General features: G+C 34.5%; 1 protein-coding gene across 1 annotated transcript in view; it reads right to left on the minus strand.

Moving 5' to 3' along the window:
• MYO3B (myosin IIIB) overlaps positions 1–25,552 on the minus strand; it is a 679,546-nt gene that overhangs the window by 262,290 nt on the left and 391,704 nt on the right. The window contains exons 23-26 of the mRNA XM_074302208.1: positions 23,563–23,642; positions 13,189–13,209; positions 11,485–11,562; positions 230–435 (exon numbers count right to left, since the gene is read on the minus strand). Of these exons, the coding sequence (XP_074158309.1) occupies positions 230–435; positions 11,485–11,562; positions 13,189–13,209; positions 23,563–23,642 (385 nt within the window). The remainder of the gene's footprint in view (positions 1–229; positions 436–11,484; positions 11,563–13,188; positions 13,210–23,562; positions 23,643–25,552) is intronic.

The following is a 25,552-nucleotide window of genomic DNA, read 5'->3' on the forward strand; positions in this document are numbered from 1 at the left end:
CAATATGATCCACAGGATCATGAAGAGTTGGACATAAGTGAATTGATTGAACAACAACAAAAATAACACATTTAAATATTCATAAGATAGCTATTGAGTTGTATATATGGTAGCTATTAAATTACACAAAAGAATTTAGAAAACTATGTAAAAGTAGTCATTGCAAGGAGATGGGAGGACTGGAAGATAAACACATTTAAAGAAATATCATTAAAGGTGCCAGTCTTACCTTTTCACAAACTCTTCAAAGAGGATGCGGTGGGAATATCCCTGTTGGCGGATACTGGCAGTTTCTAGAATTCCAGTGTAACGAAGCTGGACTAGTACTCTCTCTCTGGAGAACCTCAGGGCTTCTCGGTCATCATTGGGTTTGATACAGCGAACAAAATGAGGCTGTCCAATCACCATTTTGGAGAGTAGATCCATCAGTGAATACTAAGTCAGGGAAAAGGTACATATTGTATTAGATCCTAAACAAAATGACTTCTAGAAAGTGAATGCCAAACTGGATTAATGATATTTAAAATAATTTACCAACTCTTTGATCTGTAATAAAGATATGGGAAATGATAATTTAGTCTATAGCTAATATTTATAAATTCTATAGATGTAATTATTTAAAGCTATGTCATGATATTTCCAAGTTTTCCTATTAAACTACTCATTAGTTTTATAATCCAGACCTATTTTTTCATGCTGACAAACCTATTAGACTAGACCACATTATCTCTTTAGGTTTTTTATGATCATCTTTTAAGGCAGGAATAGATAAGCTGTTTAGAATTAAATATCAACAATAAAACTAAAATGTGACCATAGGTGCAACTGCAACTGTTATTAAAATTAGGGGAGAAGGATTTTTTTTAAATGAGAGGAAAGAAAAGGAAAAGAATGATAGAGTTGAGGAAAGAGAAGAAAGAAGGAAGGGAGGAAGAGAAGGAAAGAGGAAAGGAGACAGATAAGATAAGATGAAAAAAGAGAGGGAAAAAGAAAAAGCAGAGGGAAGAAAGGAGGGCGAGAGTGACAAAATTTGTTATGATGGACAGTGGCAAGATGCTACCAACAATTGTCTCCATGTCTTCTAGTGCTGACTATAGATAGTCTTTGTTAAAGTAGAATTCTAATGTGAGGCATAATCATAAGAATATAACACCAATGTTTAAACAAATATTGTAAAGGAATGCAGGTAAAATGAGAAGAAAAGGAGGATAACAGGGAAAAATCTCTGCCTAATATCATCAGAAGTCAGATTAAACACAATGGGTGATCAAACAGGGTAATACTTTTGGGGTCCAAAAGCAGACTTGAGTATAAAATAGATTAAACTATTTTCTTGTGTAGTTCATAGATAGTTTTTTAATACAAATTTAATTTAGGCATGCAAATACGTAATGTATTTGGGACTGAATTACTATAAGCATGACAATATGCAGAAGGTTGTGAGAATGAGTGAAATTAGGAATAGCTGCTTGCACTATGGTAAGGAGCACACTGGAATACAAGAATTCAAGAGTACTTGAGTAGATTAGGGAGATTGTAGGAAGAAGTAAATCTATGAGAGTGAAATTGTACAAGCTAGAAAAGATCATAACATAGATTCAAAAGTTTGTGAGTGGATATAATCTATTTGGAGCGCTTTGCCATAGGCCAGGAAGGAGTCCAAAGATTTAAGCAATATAGCAGACACTAAGAGATTATCTGGTACTCATTATTTTATTCAAAGTTGACTAAACAACATGAAAATGGAACTTGTGAAATAACCTTGGCTGGAGACCTTATGTCTTACTATATATGATTCATAATGTAATAAAAAAATATGTGAATCCTCAAGCATAATGCACAGGAAGAGGGAATGGACAGGTAATACCATTGGAGAGCCAAAGAAAGGTTAGAGAGAAGAACTGGGAGCAGGGCATTTAGAGAGACTTCTAAATAAATCTTTTGACCCTTTTCACATTGTTAGTCTTGGGTGGAGCACAGGATATTTCTTCCCTTTTAGGCATACAATAGAATTGCCTACCACCAACTTGTGCTGAATAGCTTTTCCCCTGAATTGTATGCAAAAAAAATGTGTACAGAAGATAAAAGCCGACTTGTGAGATTTCAACATAAATGCTTTAAAGGTTAATAAGTGAAAGGAAGGGGATCAAGGAATGGAAAGTTTTGAGTCCAGGATAAGTAAGGGACAAGGGAAAATAAGAGAAGGAAGAAAATTGAAATATAAGAGAAAAGGAAGAATAAGTCAGAGAGATTAGATTTGGATCTGGTAGAAAGTGCCATCCACATCCTGAAAAAGAACTATGGAGACTAAATGAGGGTCAAAGCATAGTATTTTCACTTATTTTGTTGTTGTTTGTTTGTTTGGGATTTTTTTTTCTTTCTCATGATTTTTTTTTCTTTTGATCTGATTTTTCTTTGGTAGCAAGATGAATATGTAAATATGACTAGAAGAATTGTATATGTTTAACGTATATCGAATTGCTGTCTTGGGGGGAGGAGGAAAGAAGGGGGGGAAACATGAGGTTTTGCAAAGGTGAATGTTGAAAAATATTTTTATATGTATTGGGAAAAAATAAATATGATAAATAATTTAGATCTGTAAAGGACCTTAGAAGTCACTGAGCCCACTGCCTTATTTTATAAATGAGAAAACAGAAGACCAGAAAGGTTAAGTGATGTGCCCAGAGAGCCATAGTTGAGGTAGGATTTGAGCCTAATATTTCTTGACACCATATCTAGCACGTTGTACTGCTAGAACTAAAACAGCTAAGACTGGGAAATATTTTAGTAAATTAAAATAGGTTGGACCTCCACCAAACATTAGTTCAGGAAGACTTCTCTATGAGTCCTGGGATGTGTTTATGCCTGGAGTTGCACTCTGTCCAAATTGGGGATTCATATGAATAATCACTTAGGAATGAATCAAGTCCTAAAAAAACTAGAGAAGTTGAGAAAAATGGTCCTAGCTATTTTTGGGTATAGTGGAATTGAAAGCAGGAGGAGTGGGAATCAAGGTCAGGTTCTTATCTATTAAGATGGCTTTAGTCAGGGCAGGGCTAACTTTCAGTACCTAATCAATCAATAGAACTGTAAGGTTTCCTATAGATCCCTAAGAAAGTTGCCCTGCTTTAGACATTCCATTTCCTTTCTCAATACTGCTTCCCTCTCACCTTAACTTCTGTTGGAGCTATCCATGGTGCTTTCTCAGAAGATGACATTTCACCTACTCAACTAGCTAAATCTGCATTACTTCTCCAGTCTTCCTAAATATCCTAACAATTTACACTGGCTTCTTGTGTGTCCATATGACCCATTCTTTGCTAACAACTTCATTCAATTTTGACTTCCATGTGCTTTAGTCTAGCTTTTGTTGCTTAATTCTGCTTCTGATCTGGATCATCTCCTGTTGGTGGCTCTTCTGTTTAGGAGAGAACAAAATCCTGCCCCCTTCTTCCACTCAGCTTCCTAGGATTATCAGCATGAAAAGAAGCATGGCTACCAATGACACCTCTCTCCTTATTTTACAAAGGACTTTGCTGTTAATACTTTTCTCCATTCTTCTTGACTTTATTCTTTCCTCCCTGCTTAATAGTACAATTCTACAATTACATGTAGAAATAGTTTTCAATATTCATTTTTATAAGATTTAGAATTCCAAAATTTTCTCCCTTCTTCTTTCCCTCTCTCTTCCCCAATTTAGCAAGCAATCTGATATGAATTATACATGTACAATCAGGTTAAACATACTTGGGTTTATTTTTAACATACATGTTCACCTACATTTCCTGCCTAACTCACCCAGTATCATAATGATTTCAAAGCATTTGGGGAATTGGAAAGATTTTTCCTTATCACAAAAAAGCTGATGATCTCTATACAATATTTGTAACTATACCATATAATTAATATGTTAATTGATGTATAATATCTACTTTGAAATGGTTACATTATAGTAATGTAATCTCATTCTTTATGTTAAAGAGTACGTTCTGTGTTATGTAATAGTCATTACAGTGAGTAGTGTTTTTAAATAAAAATAAGAAGTAAGGTATATATTCTCAAAGTCATAATGCAAAGGAGGCCATTCTCTCCCACACCTCTTAGCCACCACTTTGGATCCTGGGTAATAGTATGAGAAGTGGCCATTAAAAAAAAAACCAAAACAGATTCTCCTTTTGAGCATTCCATTCTAGAAGTTGTATAGAAAAACTATGAAGTAGGGTGGTACAGTAAATAGAGTACAATTAGAAAAATCTGGGTTTAAATCTTCCTTTAGATACTCCTGTGACCACAGAAAAGTTATTCATCCTCTCTTTGCTTTCATTTCCTCATTTACATAATGTAGATACAACTATCTGTAATATTTACCTCATAGGGTTTTTATGAGGCTCAGCTAGAGATAATGTATGTAAAATGTTTTGCAAACCTTAAGGAACTATATAAATACTAGCTGCTATTGTTATATCATCATCAATCATCTTTATTCTGTGGCAGAGTCTTTATCTAATAGTGAAGGGAATTGACTTCCTTTTCAGAAATTTGAATGAACCTAAAAATTACATTCTAACAACAAAATATGATGGTTATTGCCATGTAATAGCAACTGCAGACTTAGAACTCTCTTGGGTCAGTCATATTTTGAAAATCAAGGGTATTTTCCTAGATGGATCCAATTATATCTATAGTTGGCAATATTATTTACCTCTATCTATAATAGAACTTTTGATCATGAGTTTGGTTTCCATGAATATATGGGCTCTCAGAAAGTGAATATTTAAATGAAGCCCATACTATATCTGTATAGTAAGAATGTAATCTAATGCTAAACCCTAAGCCCTACAAATCAGACAGGCACAGAATGAAAAGAATCCCACCATCAGAAAAGGATGAGTAAAGAGCATAAAAAAAGGATTTCCACAGATAAAGAATATTTTTTGATTCATCTTTCAATCAACATTCTTCCCCTTCCATTTCACATGGCATTTTCAAAATACCAACATTTCCTGACTTACTTGTTGGAGATGTTCCAAAAGACAATGCAATTTTTAGCTACTAAAGTTCCAATAAGCTTTGTAATTCTGTCTAAATAGATTTAATGTAGATTGAACCAGTCTAAATTGGTTCAAACAAGTCTAAATTAGTTTAATCTGGTTAAAAATCAGTCTAAACCACTACAAATCCATTTCAACTGATTCAAAGTAGCCTAAATTAGATACTTAGGTACTTTAGTATAGGCTTTAGATGCTCAGGTACTTAGATAATTCAAACAATGACTATTTAAAGTAATAAATAATCTTACAAGTTAATTCAAGTAAGACCAAAGCAGAACAAGCCCAAATGGCTATGATGGGCAAAATTAGTTCAAAGAGATTATTGGTCAGTAGATTTCAGAGAGAGAAATTTTGACCACTCTTCATGATATCTTTTCTAAAATTAACTATTCACTGCATATATTTTCCCACTAGCAAAACCCATGAATGCCATGAACATATATTATAATTTTAAAAGCTTTAATTTTTTCAAAGTTTGCAAGGTGGAGATGTTATTCTATGAAATATGACTCTTTTTAGTGGGCGGACTAATACATAATAATGATCACAACATAATTAAATTCATCATCCAAGTGGGAGAGAGAAAAATTAAAGGAAATTCATTATGTAGATATTTAATTTTAGAAAGGAAATTAGCAAAATTCAGGCATCAAGGAAAAACTAAAAGGTAAAATTGAAAAAGTCTATAATTCATGGGAAATCTAAAAACTATTTAAAAACCTCATTGAAAGCATAAGGTGAATGTTTGCTAAGGGACAAAAATAGCAGATGCTGAAAATAGAAAGAAAACATAACTAAAAGTCAGAATCCTATTAAAGAAGCTATAATAGAGAAAAGGCTTTTTTTTTTTTAAATGCAGACTCCTGAAGTAAGTAGAACTCATTCACTCTTCAGTCTTCTCTATCCATCTCACATTTCAACTTCTTTTCCACTGGAGAGAAACTCTTCACTCTGAGCACTATTCTCCCAATTGGCAACATTCTGTCCATATTTTTTAAAAAATTATTCTCTAGGCCTACCTATTTACCACTCACCTTGCCCTTTCCTTGAAACCGTTCTCCTGATTTTTATAGTTTTCCTTTATGAATTGTTTCTTCTACTTCCCATTAAAATGTAAGTTCTTTAAAGATAGACAGTGTCTTTTTTGCTTGTATTTGTTACACAAAAGTGCTTAATAAATGTCCTCTCATCAGGCCTGGAGAGACTTAAATCAACTGATGCTGAGTGAAATGAGCAGAACCAGAAGATCACTGTACACTTCAACAACAATACTGTATGAGGATGTATTCTGATGGAAGTGGAAATCTTCAACATAAAGAAGATCCAACTCACTTCCAGTTGATCAATGATGGACAGAGGTAGCTGCACCCAGAGAAGAAACACTGGGAGGGGAATGAAAATTGTTAGCACTAATATCTGTCTGCCCAGGTTGCACGTACCTTCGGATTCTAATGTTTATTGTGCAACAAGAAAATGATATTCGCACACATGTATTGTACCTAGACTATATTGTAACACATGTAAAATGTATGGTATTGCCTGTCGTCGGGGGGAGGGAATAGAGGGAGGGGGGGTAAATTGGAAAAATGAATACAAGGGATAATATTATAAAATATATATATATATAATAAAAAAAAATTAAAAATTAAAAAAAAAATAAATAAATGTCCTCTCATCTCTCCATCTCTCTCTCTCTCTCTCTCTCTCTCTCTCTCTCTCTCTCTCTCTCTCTCTCTCTCTCTCTCTCTCTCACACACACACACACACACACACACACACACACACACACACACACAGAGAGAGAGAGAGAGAGAGAGAGAGAAGGAATATTACAAATAATGGGAATTGTGTCAAATTAGATATTAAATAATGAGGAATATCTTGTAACATAGTCCAAAAAGTAATGTGAGACTCTATTGGCCATATATTTGAACTTTCACCAGTTGTTAGCTATTTGCAATTACTTTGTTCCAGCCTTACCTAAGTTGCCTATACTATATAGATTCTGGATAATGACAGTATATTAAGGGGAAGTAGCCAGCAATATTATCAGAGAACCATTTGACAATCATGGAGCAGAAACTTCAAGGAAAGAAACTGAAGATAAACTAGGAATACAGTGCAGGTGGGTGGGGAGGATCTCATCCTCAGAAATCAGTTGTCTGGAAGAAATTTAGGCACACTCTGACACCTCCTGATAAGGTTTGTTCAGGGATAAAATTGGTCTAGCAGAAGGTTGGGGGAAATCAGTATAGGAAGGATCAATGAGAAGCATTTTTCACCTATCTTATTCCCTGGAAATATTTTCCCTTCTCCTCACTTCATTGACTCAAGTGCCTTCTCTTTTTTTCCTTTCACAAATTCTACCTGTCTTTTAAGTCCCAGCTAATTTCACTTCCTTTATGATGCGTATCCAGACCAATTGAATCAAAAGTGATTTCATCTTCTCCTTAATTCTTGGCATTTAGTATTTCTATTACTCATCTGGCAACTAAGTTCACAATATTGTTTTCTTGTCTTTTGTGATTATTTATATGCTTCCTATGTTTACATCTTAACTTTAGGGTAATAAGCTCCTAGAGTAGGGGTCCTTCACATCAAATCCATTAATTTTTAAATTGATAATAATATTTCACCAAAATTAATTTCCTTTATGAAATCACCTGTTCTGTTTTATGTATTTGATAACATTGTTCTGAGAAGAGATCCAGACTTCACTGGAATGCCAAAGGAGTCTGTGAAAAGGGCATAAAGATTAAGAACCCCGATCTTAGAAAGGAGAAATGATGTCTCATTTGTTTTTGAATTCCACATAGTAACATACACCATAAATGCCCAATAAATAATTATTGATTGAATAAGATATCCATTTTAATAGGGGTTAAGGGAGTAGATTAAAAGGCTTGTTATTCTCCTCTAAGCATTGTACTTGGTCCTGGGGCTACAACTAAAAAAAAAAAAAAAAAAAAAGAAATCACTCTGCCCTTAAAATACATTTTATTCAGGCTGGGAGCAACATGTACACAGATAAGTAAATATGAGTTGTAATTATAGCTATCCTTTACATAATTGTTTAAGATTTGCAAAGTAGTTTGCAAAAAATATCTCATTTGATCCTCATTATAACCCTGAGAGGCACTTGCCATTACTATTCTTATTTTATATTTGAAGAAATTGAAGCAGAAACATTAAGTGACTTGCCCAGGGGAAGTATGTGAGACCAGATTCAGGTTCTGGGCTCCATTCCCTACCAGTGAGCTTCCTATTCCTAAAGTAATTTCAGGAGAGGGTGGTTAAGATAGGAGATTGGACAAGCTTTTTGAAAAAAAAAATAATGTTATAATCTAAGTAGTTTGACTAGATCATAATATGAGAGTAGCTATTTGTTAAGAGTAGTAATGATTAACATAATGATGATAAACTGAATCTTATACAGAGGAAAAAAAGCAGCATCAGAGTATATAACACTTTCAGAAGGTAGAAAAATCCACTCTATCTGGAAAAAAAATTTGTGGTTGTGAAAATATTTGCCAAATAGAATTCATAGCCAAAAAATTCACTTAGTGCTTTCATGTAGACAAAGCTTAGGCTTTCTTTCTGAATCTTAAATCTCCTCAAGATCTCAATCTATGATATCATAATGACTTATGACTCTGAATATTTATTGTTGGATTCCATTTTGGGGGATTTAAAAAGACATTATGGAATAACTAGGGAATATAGGAATATACACAATTTATAAAATCATGATTTTGATCATTAGCCAGAAATAAAGGTACTTACTGCTCAGAAAAATCATGGCATTTAATTGTGAGGTAGCTAAGTGGCACAATATACAATGCACCAGGTCTGGTATCAGGAAGATTAATCTTTGTGAATTCAAATCTGGCATCAGACACTTACTACCTGTAAGACCTTTAAGTTACTTAATCTTATTTGCCTAAGTATCTCCATTTGTAAAATAGCTGGAGAAAGAAACGACAGTATCTCTTCCAAGAAAACCGGCAGAGTCAGACAGGACTGAAAAATTGTTTTGCTTTTATCAAAGCCTTAGCTATTCTAGACTATGAAAGGTATTTTTAATATCTTCCTTTATATCTTTATTAAACTTTTAAATTAGTTGGTTGGTTGTCCTTCATTCTCAGAATGACATCACTTTAATGGAATCAAAGCATAATGTGTCCAGCCGTGGTTGATCAGACCAATGTAAGCTCAGAAGGTCCTACCACAGGTTGGACATAAAGAGTCCATTTAAATATGTGGAGTGGAAATCTCTCTTAAATTTGCACACTTCATATTTCTTTTGAGTTATTTTTTTTTCTCATACAGCACAGTGCCTTCTTTTATGTGCTCACACTATTATTTCCCATGTCACACAATAGATTACAAAGTTCTTCAAAGAGACAAATTAGCATATTTTTTTAGGAAAGCAAACATTATCTATGCATAATCTGTATTTATGTCACTATTTGATTTTTATTTTAACAACAAAGATTGAGGGGTTCTCCAGAATTTCACAATAAGAAAATTGGTCACAGTCAAATTAAAGGGACAGTATTAAATAAGCACCAAATAAAAAATAATAATTAATTAATTAATTAATTAATTAAAACAACAACCAGAAAACCAAACACAACTATTCTTTTTGAAAATTAAGAAAAACACATTTAAAGTCCCCATCAGGGGTCTTGAGAGAATAAAAGACTATTAATGTACTTGTTTGAGAACATAGGGGTTAGGTAGTCCAGCCTAATTCAATCAACTAACTTAAAGGGCCTAATTACAATGATATGGGAATACCCTAGATCTTTTGGAAATCATCCAGTATGATGTCTTTTCTTATTAGAACAGAGGACCTTACTTTCTTCTTTAACACAGTATTAGTAAGAACTTGGTAAATGCTTTTTCATTCATTCATTCCTTACTTATGACTAGCTTATTAGAATGGAAACCAAAAGTTCTACTCCTGTGATTTTGGGTAAGAAACTCAATTTCATTTTTTTTAATATTTTTATCTGTATAAAAGGCACCACAAAATAAGGAATAAAGAACTAGCCTCTGAGACAAGAATTCTTAGATTTAAGTCTTGCCCCTCTCTGACATATACTAGCTGGCTCAGAAGCCTATGCAACTCTCTGAAAGTATGTTATATATTATTTATATTTGTATCTATGTATATAGACAAAGATAGATTGTTACAGAGAGAAGTTTCATACTTGAGTTCCCTTCACAGATGAAGTCATAAGCTTGTACCTCCATCTTCTTCTCCTCCTCCATAAAAACTCTTACTTTAGAAAAAATCATTTACAAAGTAACATTTAGCTTCTATCTAACTTGCAAGTTTATGCTCAGGATAAATGATTGTAAAAATACCCTTACAAACTCTTTCTGAATAAAAATTCTGAGAACTAGGCCAGGTGTAGACAAAGTGACAAGTTTATCTTCTGTGCCTTCTTCATCCTTTTCCTTAAGACATTCAGTGTCATCTAAGCTAGAGCTAGGTTACTTATATCTGACCACTTAGTATGACGCTATACCTAAACCTGCCTTCTCAGGTAATACTCAGTGCTCTTGATCTCTTCCCTGATCCCATCCTCCAATTAAAAATCCTTTTCTAAATATCATTGCCTCAGTATCTATCTGGAAGTTAGCATGACAGCTAATTTCATAATCTACTCTGTGATAATATGTTAATAAATGTTAATGGGCTATGCCTTTCATGCAACACATATGCTTTCAATAGGGATCTTTTTGGGAGAGGAGTTTGGGCCAAACATTTTAGCCAAAATCCTGAAAATTCAGGAACTATGGCAAGCCATAGGAAGAATTAATTAGTGCCTAATAGGATCTTGGAGGATAAATCTAATCTTGAATCATATTTTCTCAGGACTTAAATTGAGCTCTGTTTATAATTTAGGAACATTTAGAAATTATATTAACTTTGTCACTTACTTTGCATAACTTAGGATATAAGAGAAATGGCTGTTTAGTGGCCTCATAGTCAAAGGTAGCTTGATTCTTGGCATATTTAGTTACATTCTATTAACAGTATAGAGCACTATTGTAGAAACATATATCTACATAAACACGGCTGCATTTGTACCCCCCTATTTTTCCCTTCTCTCACTTTTGACCTCTAGATCCCTTAATTGTAGTCTTCTCCTAAAAGTACTAGAAACTCCTTATGCACAAGGACTGTCTCACCCACTTGTTTTGGTTTCTCTAGTGTTTAGCACTATGTCTAACACATAGTAAATGCTTAACAAATGCATTTTCATTCTCTCATTTATTATATTGTCCTCACTTCTGTTAAGTGTTTTCAAATGTAAAATAATTTCTGAGTTAACTATATATTTTCCTGTGTTCTGAAATGCCTAACAAAACATAAATCAAGGACTTGCTTTAATCATTATCATTATGGAAGGCATCATACCCGAAAGTAAGAAGCTACAGTTTGTCTCTTCATGTTAGTAGTCTCTTCCGGATGCCGCATCACTTCTAGAGTATCCACCTAGAAACACAGGACCAGAAGAAAGTGATGAGAAAATAGATACTGGATGAATCTATGGGTTTTTCTAGAACTGAAAGGCTTCACAATCAGCCATTGGAGTGGTCTCTGTCATTGGCATCCTAGTAGGTACAGTTAGGGAGGAAACAGAGCAAACAGCTGTACTGATATTACATCTTAATCTTCCCCAAGCCATGCTGTCTGCCTTCTGGTCTGCTACTCCCACTGGTCCACAGATTTCTTCTCTTGGTTATAAAGTTTGAATTTATCTTGACAAGTTCCCTGAGTGATTATGTATTTTCAGGCTATCCCCAAGAATCAACTTCATAGCTTGGAAAATCCCAGATTGACTGGCTTTTGTTATTGTTTGTTGCTTTTTGACTAGGTAAAAGAGCCATTCTTTACTTCATTTCTAACCTATCTTTAATCACTGAATGGACAGTTGCCTCAGTTTTGTTTTAAACTAAGACCTGGGAAAGCTCTTAGTATAAAAAGACCAAGTTCTCCCACTGTGTCAGGGCCATCTCTGGTTGTCCTGATCTGTATCTTGCCACTGAACTCAGATGACTCTGGATGAGAAAGTGAAGCAGGGAACTTTTGCACAGCCCTCACTCTCCTGATGTCATGGTTTTTCTTCTAGAACAAAGGATGAACAATGAAATCATTTGGCTGCATTTGTACCCCCATGTTCTCCCCTCTCCCACTTTTGACCTCTAAATCCCTTTTATGTATAGTCTTCTCCTAAAAGTACTGGGAACTCCTTATGCATAGGGACTATCTCATTCGTCTTGGTATCTTTAGTGTTTAGCACTGTGTGTGTTAAGTACATAGTAAAAGCTTAACAAATTCCTTTTCATTTATTCATTTATTGTGCTGTCCTCACTTCTGTTAAGTGTTTTCAAATGTAAAATAATTTCTGAGTTCACTACATATTTTCCTGTGTTCCAATCACTGAGATGCCTAGTGAAACATGAAGGTTTAAAATATCACTAATCAGAATATATACCGTGATGCTAAATCATAAGGAAAGATTTCCAGACACAGAGGGATTCTGCTATTCCTTTCTCTGTCCACAGAAAAAAAAGCACAATGTGCAGACCTAGAGGATTCTGGGAAAATGATCAATCTCCTTTGTAATTATCACACCTCTCTAATGGCTAACTTGCATTTTAGAAATGCTCTCTCCAATCTGAAAATGGAGAATAAAATTTCTCAAAGGGCATGAGTAGACTAAAAATTATTTAAATGATCTATCCCTCCTACCCACAGTTGCCCAGGAGCTTTCTTCTGTAAAAGGAAATTGTGAATGAAAATAATTATAGCTATCAATTGCAAGCAGATTGTGTTGCTATATTGCAACTCAGGCAAATAAAACAATTCCAACTTCAAACCCAAGAAATACAAAAAACAACCTTGTTTTCACAAAGCATCTTAGCATTAACTTAGTCTGTGGCAGTTTACTATCTGCTTTGAACAGGTGGCATTAGTATGAACTATGAACTTGAAATAAATATTACCATTGTCAGCACATGTAATATACTCAATGGACCACACTATAGACAACGACTTGAGATGAGGTGAGCTTTTTTCCCCAACCTTTCTCAATTCAAATTAAGGTACAAATCTTACCTTGAGAAGGTATTTAGGAGACTGCATGCAAGAGCCAAAGAAGAAAAGTAAAGCTTAAATGACATTAGATTACAAAACAAAAACAAAAACAAAACAAAACAAAAAAACCAAGAAAACAATTCATAGATAGCAGAGCTTCTTAAACTGTTTCTCTTTGTGATCCTTCTTATCAGAGAAATTTTTACATGACCCCAGGTATAGAGGTATATAAAATAAATATACAAACCAAAAATTTAATGATACTATATAATAATTTTACAAAAACTATATTCAGTTACATGATGCCCTATGGGGTTGTGACCCAGTTTAAGAAGATTTGATATATAGTAACGGGAATCAAAACAGAAACAAATTTTCAAAAGTTACATGGGAAAAGTAGATAATTACACAGAAGACTTACCATATTGATTTGAAGAAAAGCCTACTTTTACTCTAAATCAGGTTTGAATAAAATCTTAGGATGCCCTCTAGGTATATTGCTAGCTGACATACTAATACAAATTGTATTTTTTTTTTCCCTTTCAAAGCCATCTAATTCCATGGTAAGGTCTATACAATGAAGGAATTGGACTAGACCATCATCTTGAAGACCCTTTCCAAGTCTAAGTCCTAGGATGCTATTTGGGAATAGCATTGAGATATTCTCAGACAGATGTGGAACTCACTGAGTGTTGAGAGTAAAACAATCCACAAAAACTTTCCCTAACATTTCTCATAAGTAGCCTGTTGCCTAATGGCCAATTAAGGCTTTGATTGCATTAATATACAGCTGAAGCAAGACTGTAACATTCAATTTTGTTTTACTCTTGTCAATGGGGTGAGAGGGAAGAAACACAGATAAAGGAATGACACATAAGCAGACAATCTTCATCTAGCATAACATCAAACTCTTTCCACAAGCAGGTTACTGATTGAGTCAACACCAGAGGTTTCTCTCTGTGTACCCATTTCTCCTCACCTCCACAGTACCTCTATTTGAACAGACAGAATCCCAGCACTCTCTGAAAATTCAGAGATATTTTGGACAGGGGCAGTTCAAAAAGTTTACAGGAAAAGATCTTGAGGTCTATTTAGAAGATGTTGCCAGGGATCTCACTCTTCTAACTTTTTTCTTTTTTGTTGTTTTTTGTTTGTTTGTTTGTTTGTTGCTGAAGCAATTGGGGGTTAAGTGACTTGCCTAGGGTTACATAGTTAGGAAGTATTAAGTGTCTGTTAAATAAGTGTTAAGTTCTCAGATCTTCCTGACTTCAGGATTGGTGGTCTATCCACTGCCACCTAGTTGCCCCCTAACTTTTTTCTTTTATTACAGATTTAGGAAGATCCAGGACACCAAAGTTCAGTATGAGGAAGCCCAGAGCACATATGATAGGGAAAAATAAAAGTATTTTTACACTAAAGTTAGGCAGTTGGGGACAGTGGAAACATCTCAGATCCACTGGAGCCCTAATGGAAAAGGGCACCAAAACCCTGATGATATTTTTTGTTTGTTTGATTGTTTGTTTAAATAGAGTTTTCATCCAGGTAGAAGAGGACCAGGCATTGAGAAGAGGGAGGGAGGAAGGAGCAAGAACCTGGAGACCTGGTACTGACTTATGGTGGGAGTCGGGGAGGGGAGGGGAGACTCCTAGAGAATTATCTAACTGATATTCAAATTTCCAGCAGGCCAGACTCTTACTGAGGATCTTACTTAAATAGGGTGACTGAGGGTTTGAGATTGCCTTGTGGAATCTCTGTTTATTAAGCTGGGGGTCTTCTAAGATCCTCACAGTTCCTTATTTCTGACAATAAAATTTCCTAGCTTAGATTTATTTCCTTAAGAATGCTACTCTGGGCTAGGTGATACCCAGTTATCTGATTAATTCATCCCTGCTAATGTTCTAGTGCATGCTGATGGATTGGCTCAATCAAACTCTTTCATTTTGATCTAGCTTAGGGTAGAAACAAACCCTTACAGGATAGGAATGCCCGTAATAGGGAGATATTTAGGCTTCTGCTCAGCAGTTTACAGGGGACATTCATTCATTCATGGCCCCCTCCAGTCATTCAATTAAATGACTAAGGAAGGATTCTATGCATAGGCTGTAGGGGAATTAGTTTTAGGTAATTTGATTAAAAATTTGATTCTATGGTTCTATAAAAGTAGAGATGAGTTCCTAGGTAGAAAAGTGCCTAGAGTGCAGTTCTTGGAATCCAAAAAACTTGAGTTCACATTGTCTCCACTGTTCCCTCGATGTATATTCCTGGGCAACTCATTTAACCTCTCCCTCAATTTAGTCATCTAAAAATGTGATGATAATAGTACCTACTTCACAAGGCTTGTTCTGAAGATCAAATGAATGTAGGTAAAGTGTTTTGCAGAAGTTAAAGCTCTATAATAATATTGTCTATTACTTTTATGAATTTAAATCAGCACCTCATTTAAGGAAGTATTTATATTAATATAGAATCATTGTAATTGGGAAAAAGATCTGAGGGTTTTAATGGACTACAAGTTCTATGTGTTAGTGAATCATGGTAGCCAACAAAGTAAAAGCTATCTCAGGCATCATTAAGAGAGGTATATTAGCAAGAAATAATGAGATTATAATCTTGTTTTCTATTATGATCAGCCCATAATTATTGTCTAGTTTTACATGCCACATTTTAGGAAGGCTTAGCTAGAAAAGAAAAGATTGAACAGACTAGAGAAGATCCTGAGAACATGCTACAATGAGACCCAATTGAAGAAACTGTTTAGCCTGGAGGACAGAAGACGTAGGAGTGGTATGATCATTGCCTTCAAATATTTGAAGAGTTACTTGGAGGGAAAAGGATTAGACTTCATAGACTATACTCTAGAGGACAGTTAGGAGCAATTTATATGAAAATTTCAGAGAGGCAGATGTTTCAGATAACCAAATTTCATTTTGAGGTAAAAAAATCTAAGAAGCTCCCACCAATCTCTCCTCTAGAGATATGTCTGACATACCATGGAGTAGAAGCTTATTCAAGCACAATTTAAACTAGAAAACTTCTTTATTTTATTTTTTGCTGAGGTAATTAGGGTTAACTGATTTACCCAGGGTCACATAGCTAGGAAATGTTAATTGCATCTGAGGTCAGATTTGAACTCAGGTCCTCCTGACTTCAGGGCTGGTGCTCTATCCACTTCACCATCTAATTGCCCCTGGAAGACTTCTGTAAATGACCTTCCTATTAGATGGTAAGGTCCTTGAGAGAAAGAAGTGTCTTTTGCCTCTTTGTATGCCCAATGTTTAGCATAGTACCTGACACGAAGTAAGCATAATCATAAGTATTTACTGACAGATTGAAATTCTATGATTCTGCTTCTAACTTGTTTCCCATAAATCTTTTCTGCCATTACATCTTCAGAAGATTCTCAATGAATTTGAAACAAAATTATTGACAACCTTCAAGGTCAATTTCCTCCATACTGAAAGTGGTCCTTAAAACACCAAAAGACCAATGCAAACAATTCACTTTCAAAGCAGAATTCTAGATAAAGCATTATCTGACATTTTCTGTGAGACTTCAGTTAAGACAGTTTGATATCTTTGGACCCAATTTCAATATATGTAAAATCATCAATTTATCATCCCTTCCATTTCTATGTTTGTGATATTACGGGCTAACCAATATCTTAAGGATTTCAGGTCCATTCCTTAAAGAGAGGCAGGTGTGCAGAATCAATACAACTCTATAGATGCCAGTTCTTTGACTTCCAAAGTCAAATTTCTGGGGAGATACTCACAGTATTCAGGTTCTGCACCTTTTTTTCCTAATACTTTTATCCCAGTGTGCATCAAAAGATGATATCAAGACATCAATTTTCTTGCCCACTAATATTCATAGTTCTTATACTGTAGATTAATGGATAGAATCATGAATATATCCTCAAATTTCACCTCTGAAACATGGTAACCATGTACCTATGAACAAAGCATGGAACTTGGTATCTTTGTCAGCTCTATAAGACTTTACATAGGTGATTCACATTGATATGAAATTCTCTATGCTGATGAAATGCTCTATCTAGACCAAATAAGGATACTGTATGTTTACATAAATAGCATATTTCTGTGAGAGATAACTATTTTCCAAAATAAAATAATTAAGTGAGGCAGTAGAATTATTTTGTGTATTTTTTCAAATCTTTTTAATATCTGGCATAATAGAAAACATCTGGATTCTCATATCTACTTCTGTACTCAGTCTGTTGCAATATATTGTTGTGATTGAAGAATATAAAGAGAATCCAACTTCACATAGATATGTAGTTGGAAAAGGGAATAATATTTTAATAGGCAAATAATTTCTCAATATTTTTATGAAAACAATTTTGGCCTTAGAGAATTCCTCATAAAGTCTTGAGAATTCTCCTTGGACTATACTTTGAGTAAAACTGTGGATTGTGACACAATAATAATGTGGGGGTTGTAAAATTATATTATATGATCAGTGATATATACATATATATTATCAATAAATGCTTGATTTGCATACCTATTTTATATACCTATGAAATGGAAAGTCATAGCAATGTTTCAGAAAGGTCTTGTAAAAATTTCTTAGGCAAAAAGGTATTGCAAGTAGAAAAAGTTTAAGAAGCCCTATTACACATTATAAGCATTCTTCATCCATCTACTAATTTTGTTTTCCTTTGTGGATAGTTGGACTGAAATCTTTTATGTGATTATGAATTTTATTTAGGAGGTTTGTCAATGTTCTTGGGCTTGGTGTAATTAGCACAGTGTTATTTGCATACTAGAAAATCAACTGAGAATCTCTCCTTAATTTCTAATCTGTGCTACATCTCCTTCATTGCAGTGGCAAATAGGTTGGGTGAGCATCTCTCTTCTTTTTTAATACTTCACTCAATATTAATGATCATAGAGTCATCAAATAAAATTAATTCTACTGTGATAGTTTTCAAAATATTTTGTCTTAAATTTGATATATGCATGGATATCTTGGTAGATATTTGCTCTAATGAATCAAAAAATTGTAATCAATGAAAAGTAAACCTAGTAGCATCACATATTCTCAACATATTTTAGTTGATTGTGTTATAGTAAAAAAGATGGTCTACTGCGGAATATCATTTTCAAATGACTGCCTGGTCCCTTCCTAATGTCCTCATCAGGGAAGCCATTAATACACATGTAGATTATTTTCATAAAGTGTATTGATGAGAAATTAGGCTCATTATTTGATAGTTATTTATATTCTCTAAATTGCTGTGTTAAAAGTGTTAAAATTGTATCTTGTTTTTGTCCTTCTGATTCCCCTTACCCCTTTCTATACAGCATAATAAGTCCGTTTTTAAATAGCCAACATAAAAGCACAATCTCAGGAAATAAGAACCTGGAAGTCACATACAAATCATCCCAAAGATCAAAGGAGCATAATTTACAAATTGTATCATATATTAACCAAAATTCACATCCTAGTAACATGTGCTGAATCACCAGAAGCCATTTAGGCGCTGCTGTCAAAAGCCTTTGGTCCTATGATATGTAAATCTCAGACAAGTCTCAGACCTCTGCAGTAAGACCAACAGAACACCAAAAGGTGTTGAAAATTTTGAGATGTAGATATGTTAATTTTGATGTTTTACTGACAATTTTGACATAATTTGGATATGTTAATGAATTAACCTCAAACTGGCATAGATAACAATTATTGTTTCTTCCCAAATTTCTAAAAATAAATGAGACCTCAAACTCCTACTCCTAAACATTCTTTCATCTCCATAATGGGTCCATGCTGCCTAGTGCTCCTAATTATAATCCATGATTATGTGTGTCATATTCTCTGTCATTCCCCCTCCCCATCCTACTTGCCTTTCTTTATCCCATACTATTCCCTTAGCATTTATCTCTGTATCTCTTTTGCCACTTATCTCTATATCCTCCATGCTTTATTAAAATATGATTGCAGCCCCACTTCCTGTTGCCATCATGAGTTTTCCCAACACCTACCCAAAGAACTAGTTATACCTGCCCCATTTCATAAATCATCCATTCAGTTTTCCTGGGAAGGAATAATAATAAAATTTAATATATTCTCACACCTTTGGCATCCTTATCTTTATCACGTATCTAGAGAATTGATCTTGCAGTGCTCTCAAAATTGTGTTGCTTCCATCACCGATCTCTTCCTTGTCTACCTAATCCATTACAATTATTTTTCCTATTTTTTTCTTCAGTTTCATTTTCACTTTTTCTGGCAGCACTTGTAGAATTCTAAGGGGGTGGCTCCTTGGTCCTCAAGATAGGAAAAATACTTTGTTATAAAAAAAAAAAATCCTGGTAGAGTTTTTCCATTTTTATCTGTTTATTATTTTCCTTCCAGTTTTGTCCTTAAAATTCCTTGTAACAACTTTGCTTTCTAAGGTTTCTTTTCAAATTTCAAACTTATTTTTCCCCTCTTCTGTTTCTCATTATGAAGGAATACTAGTCATAATCTTCCATTATCCTTCTCTCAAAGATTTTCCAAAGGATTTTATATTCATGTTAGGTCAGTGGGGGAAAAATAGGACAAAGCTCACTCAATAATCATAAAAGTTTTCTTGTGAATGGATGGTTGGCAGAGTTGTGAAGAATTACCCTCACCATTTTAGAGAACAATTTGAAACTGTGCTCAAAGGCCTACAAGACTTCATACACACTTTGACCCAGCAATTCCAGCACTAGGTCTGTATTCCAAAAAGTTTTTTTTTTTAATTTGTACCCCCCAAAAATTATAGCAACTCTATTTTGTGGTGTTAAAAACCTGGAAATTGAGGGGATGCTCATCAACTGAGGAACAAGTTGTGATATATGATTGGATTGGAATGCTATTATGCTATAAGAAATGATGAGCAGAAAAATCTGGCAAGACATATATGAACTAATGAAATGTGATGTGAGCAGAAGTAGGAGAATATGTATAGAGTATGAGAATTATTTTAAGGACAATAACTGTGAAAGATTTAGCTTCTTTGACTAAGTCAATGACCCAAGACAATTACAAAAGACTCATTATGAAAAATGATATTCATCTCCAGAAAAATAATTGATGTACTCTTGAGTGCAGATTAAAGCATACAATTTTTACTTTTTATATTGCTTTTTCCTTTTTTGCACGTGTTTTCTTTTTGCAACATGGCTAATATGGAAACGTGTTTTACATAACTTCATATTGCTTGCTTTCCTGAGGGGTGGGAGGAGTTTGGGAGGAAAAATAATTTGGAACTCAAAATTTAAAAAAAAATTTACATGTAATTGAGAAATACATATTGAAATATATATATATATATATATATATATATATATATATATATATATATATATATAAAATGTGTGTGTGGAAAAAAAGAAAGTTTTATTGTGAGGTAGAATAGAGGTCTCTGATTTAATCAGCTGGAAAATTGGGATCCATGAAATAAAGCCGTGATATCTACTCAGCCACATGAATTTACAGAGATATTATTTTCTATGAAATCTGAATTTTAAGAGTTGGAAGGGATCACAAAAACTTTCTAGTCCAACCCATTCCATAAAAAAGCATCCTTTTATTAACTTATCCAGAAACTGACCATTCAGATTTTGCCTTAAATGTCCTGTGAGGGCTACCCACTCTCTATCTAACTCACAATCCAAATTGGGACAGCTATAATTTCCAAATATCCAATGCCAGGAAGTTTAGAAAACTAAAACATTGAGTTAAGCCAGTTTCCAACCCTAAGGCAGCAGAGAATAAAGGAAAGAGCCTTAGACTTGGAGTGAAGAGATGTGAATTCTTGTCCTGCTTATGTGCGGTACTGAACAAATCACTTAATCTTGGTGGACCTTAGTTTCCTTATCCATAAACTTAGGGGTTTAAACTAAATGACCTCTAAGATCCCTCCCAATTCTTCCATTCTATCATTAAACTGAGATTAAAGTTCCACTCAGTCTGGAACTGAACAAACATGATTTTTGCCCAGGAAACAAAGTATGTCAGATACACTTACAGACCTGACTTATTAGCCTGAAAATTGGTCAGTTGGGCCTTCAGAAATTGTATTATAGATACAGACATGGCAAGTAAATAAGCCTCATTTTTTGTGGATTTCACTTCTCTAGTTTCAGAAAAAAAGAGAAAGGAAATGTTAGTTGGAAGAATACTGGATGCAGAGTCAAAAAACTAGGGACTCTTGACTCTGTCATTTATTACATGGGTGACATTAAGCAAATCACTAATATCTCTGATTTCCTCATCTGTAACATGAGAAGGTTATATTAAGTTTCTATGTTCATTTGTAATTCTAAATTTTACAGAAAGGCTGGTCATTTTGTGACTATGAATGCTTTTTCTATGCATTTTGGCCAATTCCTGAAAGCATGATATTATTTAAAAGTTTTCTTTCCTGAAAAATAAATTTGCTCTTGGGGCAGGTGAGTCTGGAGTTTAAATTTGACCTCAGACACTTACTAGTTGTATGACTCTGGGCAAGTCACTTAACCCTAGTAGCCTCTTAAATGGAAAGCAAGCAAACAAACAAATGAAATAAATGAATAAATTTGCCCAAGGAGAAAAGTAAAACATAAAAGGTCCCAAAAAGGATTTAGGCTTTTCTATCCTTCTCATTGGGATTTCCTAGTCCAAATAAAAGATAAATATTTTATAGCCTTAATGTCAAAACATTCATTAACTGCTTGATAAAATTTTTCCTCTAGGGTTTTTACTATTATCAAGTTATCTTTTTGGGAGGGTCGTAGGGAAAGCCCAGATATGTAATATCATCAGTATGAAATCTCCCACCCACTGCCTCTAATCAGCCGACTGAGACAAAAACCTTAAATGAATTATTCTCAGTACATGTGAAAGGCAGAACTTGACCTCGTCTTCGTGACTCCAAAATTGACCTTCTCAACCTTACCGTTTCCCTAAATTATCTAAGCCCTGTTTTTTGGGTTTTTTTTGTTGCTGTTGTTGTTGTTTGTTTTTTGGAGGCTGGGGTTAAGTGACTTGCTCAGGGTCACACAGCTAGGAAGTGTTAAGTGTCTGAGACCAAATTTGAACTCAGATCCTCCTGAATTTAGGGCTGGTGCTCTATCCACTGCGCCACCTAGCTGCCCCCATCTAAGCCCTGTTTTTAAAAAAATTCTTTCTGTGATATGGCATATGAAAATACATTTTTATCAATGATTTCCTATGTATTTCTGCTCAACTTTATCCTGTGTTACCTGAAGTGGGCATAGAGGGACAGATGGAAAGAGGATTAATTTTTCTTTCTTTTTTTTTTTTTTTTGTTTAGCCAAGGTAAGAAATACTACTGAATTTTCACTTCACTCTTCATATCTTCTGGTTTATCTCAATGATTTCTCCTTCTCTGAGTTTACCAAAGCTCATCATTGGAAATATTGTGCATTCTTATCTATCACCATTGACTTTTCTCCATTGACTTTTAGGTCGTTCTGATTCTTTAGAGATCATGAAGTTAAAACAATCCAAATTCATACAACATAAGAAGAACATGTACATCAGAAAGATAGACATTGTGCCTGAGAGAAGAAACTTGCCATTATTAAAATAATTAATTCTATATTCTCCAATATTCCAATTAAGGTCTTTCAATTGATTTCCTTCTTAAGCTAAAATACACTGTAAAGTCATTGCCATTTTATCAATATGCTGATAATGATATATTACTGAAATAATATGTGAAGAATAAGATGTCCTTAGATTGGGCAGGAGTATTTTCTTTTTCTTTTTTTTTTTCTTTTCTTTTCTGTTTTTTTTTTAAATTAATTTATACTTACAATCCTTCTTGACAGTACATATGCATGAGTAATTTTTTTTTTTTACAACATTGTCCCTTGTATTCATTTTTCCAAATTTTCCCCTCCCTCCATCCACCCCCTCCCCCAGATGACAGGCAATACCATACATATCAAATGTGCTACAGTATAACCTAGATACAATATATGTGTGCAAAACCAAACTTCCTGTGGGCAGGAGTATTTTCAATAAAGTTTGGCTTCCATTCCAGGAAAAATGTCTACTGTTGACTTTCCTAACTCAAGGGGAAATACTTTCATCTTCTCACAGATGGGCACTAAACACTTCGGAAAGAACAATTATTATTTATCTGGAAGTAACCCTTCCAGACAGAAGGATTACTCCAGCACTGTGACAGAAAACTCACATTTCACAACTAAATTCCTTGACATTCTTTGAATGTTTTCACACCTCTTCACCAGGCTCCCTATATTACAATCCTCTCTTCTCTCGAGAATCATGTGCAACATTTGGCTTGGAGATGGATTCAATGAACCTGATACATCTGAAGCTCCCTTTATCTTGGGTTCTATGGGTGCGGTAGGTGAGGGATGGATTATTACTAACCTTGACTCTCCCAGCACTGAGTTGAGGAGGCAAAGACCTAGATGCTGCTGTCACTCTTGCTCTTGTCTGAGCCAAGTTACCTATTGAGAAAGACAAAGAACATGAGTTGAATGAAAAGCAGAGAATATCTCGTTTTCCATTACTGGAAAATAAAATGAGGACACAGATAGAGGTTCATCAGCATGCTCGTTCATTATAAGAGACAAGTGCACAAGAATGGAGAGAGAACAAAATATAGTTGTGGCAATGAGGGGTAAACCCGAAAAATTGTCACTGCTCTCAGGTTGTTGACAGGACAGGGACACGGAAAAGAAATATAGCATAACATTTCATAGTTCTTACAAAAGGACAAATGTCCCACAGCAAGTGTGATTACTTTTCTGTGACCTCCTCCATTTTGTACCAAACCCCTAACCCCTCAAAAAAGAGTAGGAAGAGAGTTAATACCATGAAATCCCTCAATTCTAAGCTGTGCTGCAAAGGGTATCCTTGGCCCAAAAGCTAATGAAAGTTGAGAAAAAAATGATAAGACAATTTCCCCTTTGAACTTTTAACTCCCAGATCTTCCTAATCCTTGTGGCTTTTACCTCTCCAGTTTGCAAGGAGACCCTCTTGCAAGATTTACCAGCCTCTTAGGAAATCACTGCCCTCTGCACTGACTGACTTGAAGTATATCTCTTTGTTTGTAAGCTCCATCTAAGGGATGCCACATCATGCAATTGTTCAGGAAAATAAAGGTTGCTCAAGACAATAGTTTTAAAATAAAGTTGTCACTGAAAGGCACTGCTGTGAATTTTGCATGTGCGAGACACTGAAGATTTCAAAGTTTTAGCAAGTCTAGCACAAGATGTCCAAATGTTTTCTCTGGCTGTGTCTTCAGAGGCTAAACTGTGATTAATAGCACTGAAAGAACCCTTTGAAGCAGGATTGGTGACATCAAAGTCCTAATCCAGGGGTGGCAGGGTTTTTTTTTTTTCTTTTTTTTTTTTTTTTTTATAATGAGGGGGAAGCATTTTAACACATTTCAAAGGATTTACAGAATGAATAAACAATAGGCCCCAGCAGAAGCACCCCACACCTTTCAGAAACATAACACATAAATAAGTTTCCATTTTAATTTAAATGTAAATAAAGTGTTCGCACTTCTTTTAAATGTTAAGCAGCCTGTTAGCATCAACACTCTATCTGGCGATTTCCGTTTAGAGATGGTTCATTGCTCCAAAATACCCTTCTGAGTCTCCCTTAATGGTAACCACTAAAGAATGCACAGGAAAGAAAACAGAAGTCAAAAAGCATTTAAAAGAATTTATATCCTATAAGGGACCTGAGTCGAGATGGAAGCTGCATTCTAACTGCAAAGAACCCCTGGCAATCTCTGTGCTTCCAAATTAATGAGAAAAGGAAGAAACAGTCTGAGACAATCTCAGCTGGCACATTTAAAGGGGGTGATTTCTTGCTTCAGAGGATTTCCATCTATTTTCAAGAAACTACCACTAACAATTTCTGTACCAATCCCCCTTTAACAGAAAGGACTGGAGCAAGATCCTGAGTCCTATTTCAGAAGTCAAATGTACATCTCAGCCTGTCTTTACTGCCCCCTGCAGGTTTTTAGGATTTTAGAATAAGTTTCTGATTAGAAGATGATTTGTTGCTATATTATTGAAAAGAAAAATTTATGCTATAAAAGGGAAAAGGAAATTTTTCTCCTTTAAAGTCTTTTAGTCACAAAAATAATATAAAATGAAACATATAAATGTAAAATAAATTAGTAAAATATAAAAATTCAAAATATAAAAGAAAAAATAATAATGAACTATTATGAAACTATTTTACACTCTTAAAAATTGCAGAGTTAAGAGAGAGAGCTCAAACCTCGACGAATCCTGCCTCTGCCACTTAACTAACTTTAGGTAAGATATTTTGAAATCCCAGTTTCTTCATCTTTGAACTAGGAACAATACTTGAAATGTCTACTCCTGAGTTGGAAGAA

The sequence above is a fragment of the Sminthopsis crassicaudata genome, chromosome 3 (assembly GCF_048593235.1).
Source record: "Sminthopsis crassicaudata isolate SCR6 chromosome 3, ASM4859323v1, whole genome shotgun sequence".
Taxonomy (NCBI): Eukaryota; Metazoa; Chordata; class Mammalia; order Dasyuromorphia; family Dasyuridae; genus Sminthopsis; species Sminthopsis crassicaudata.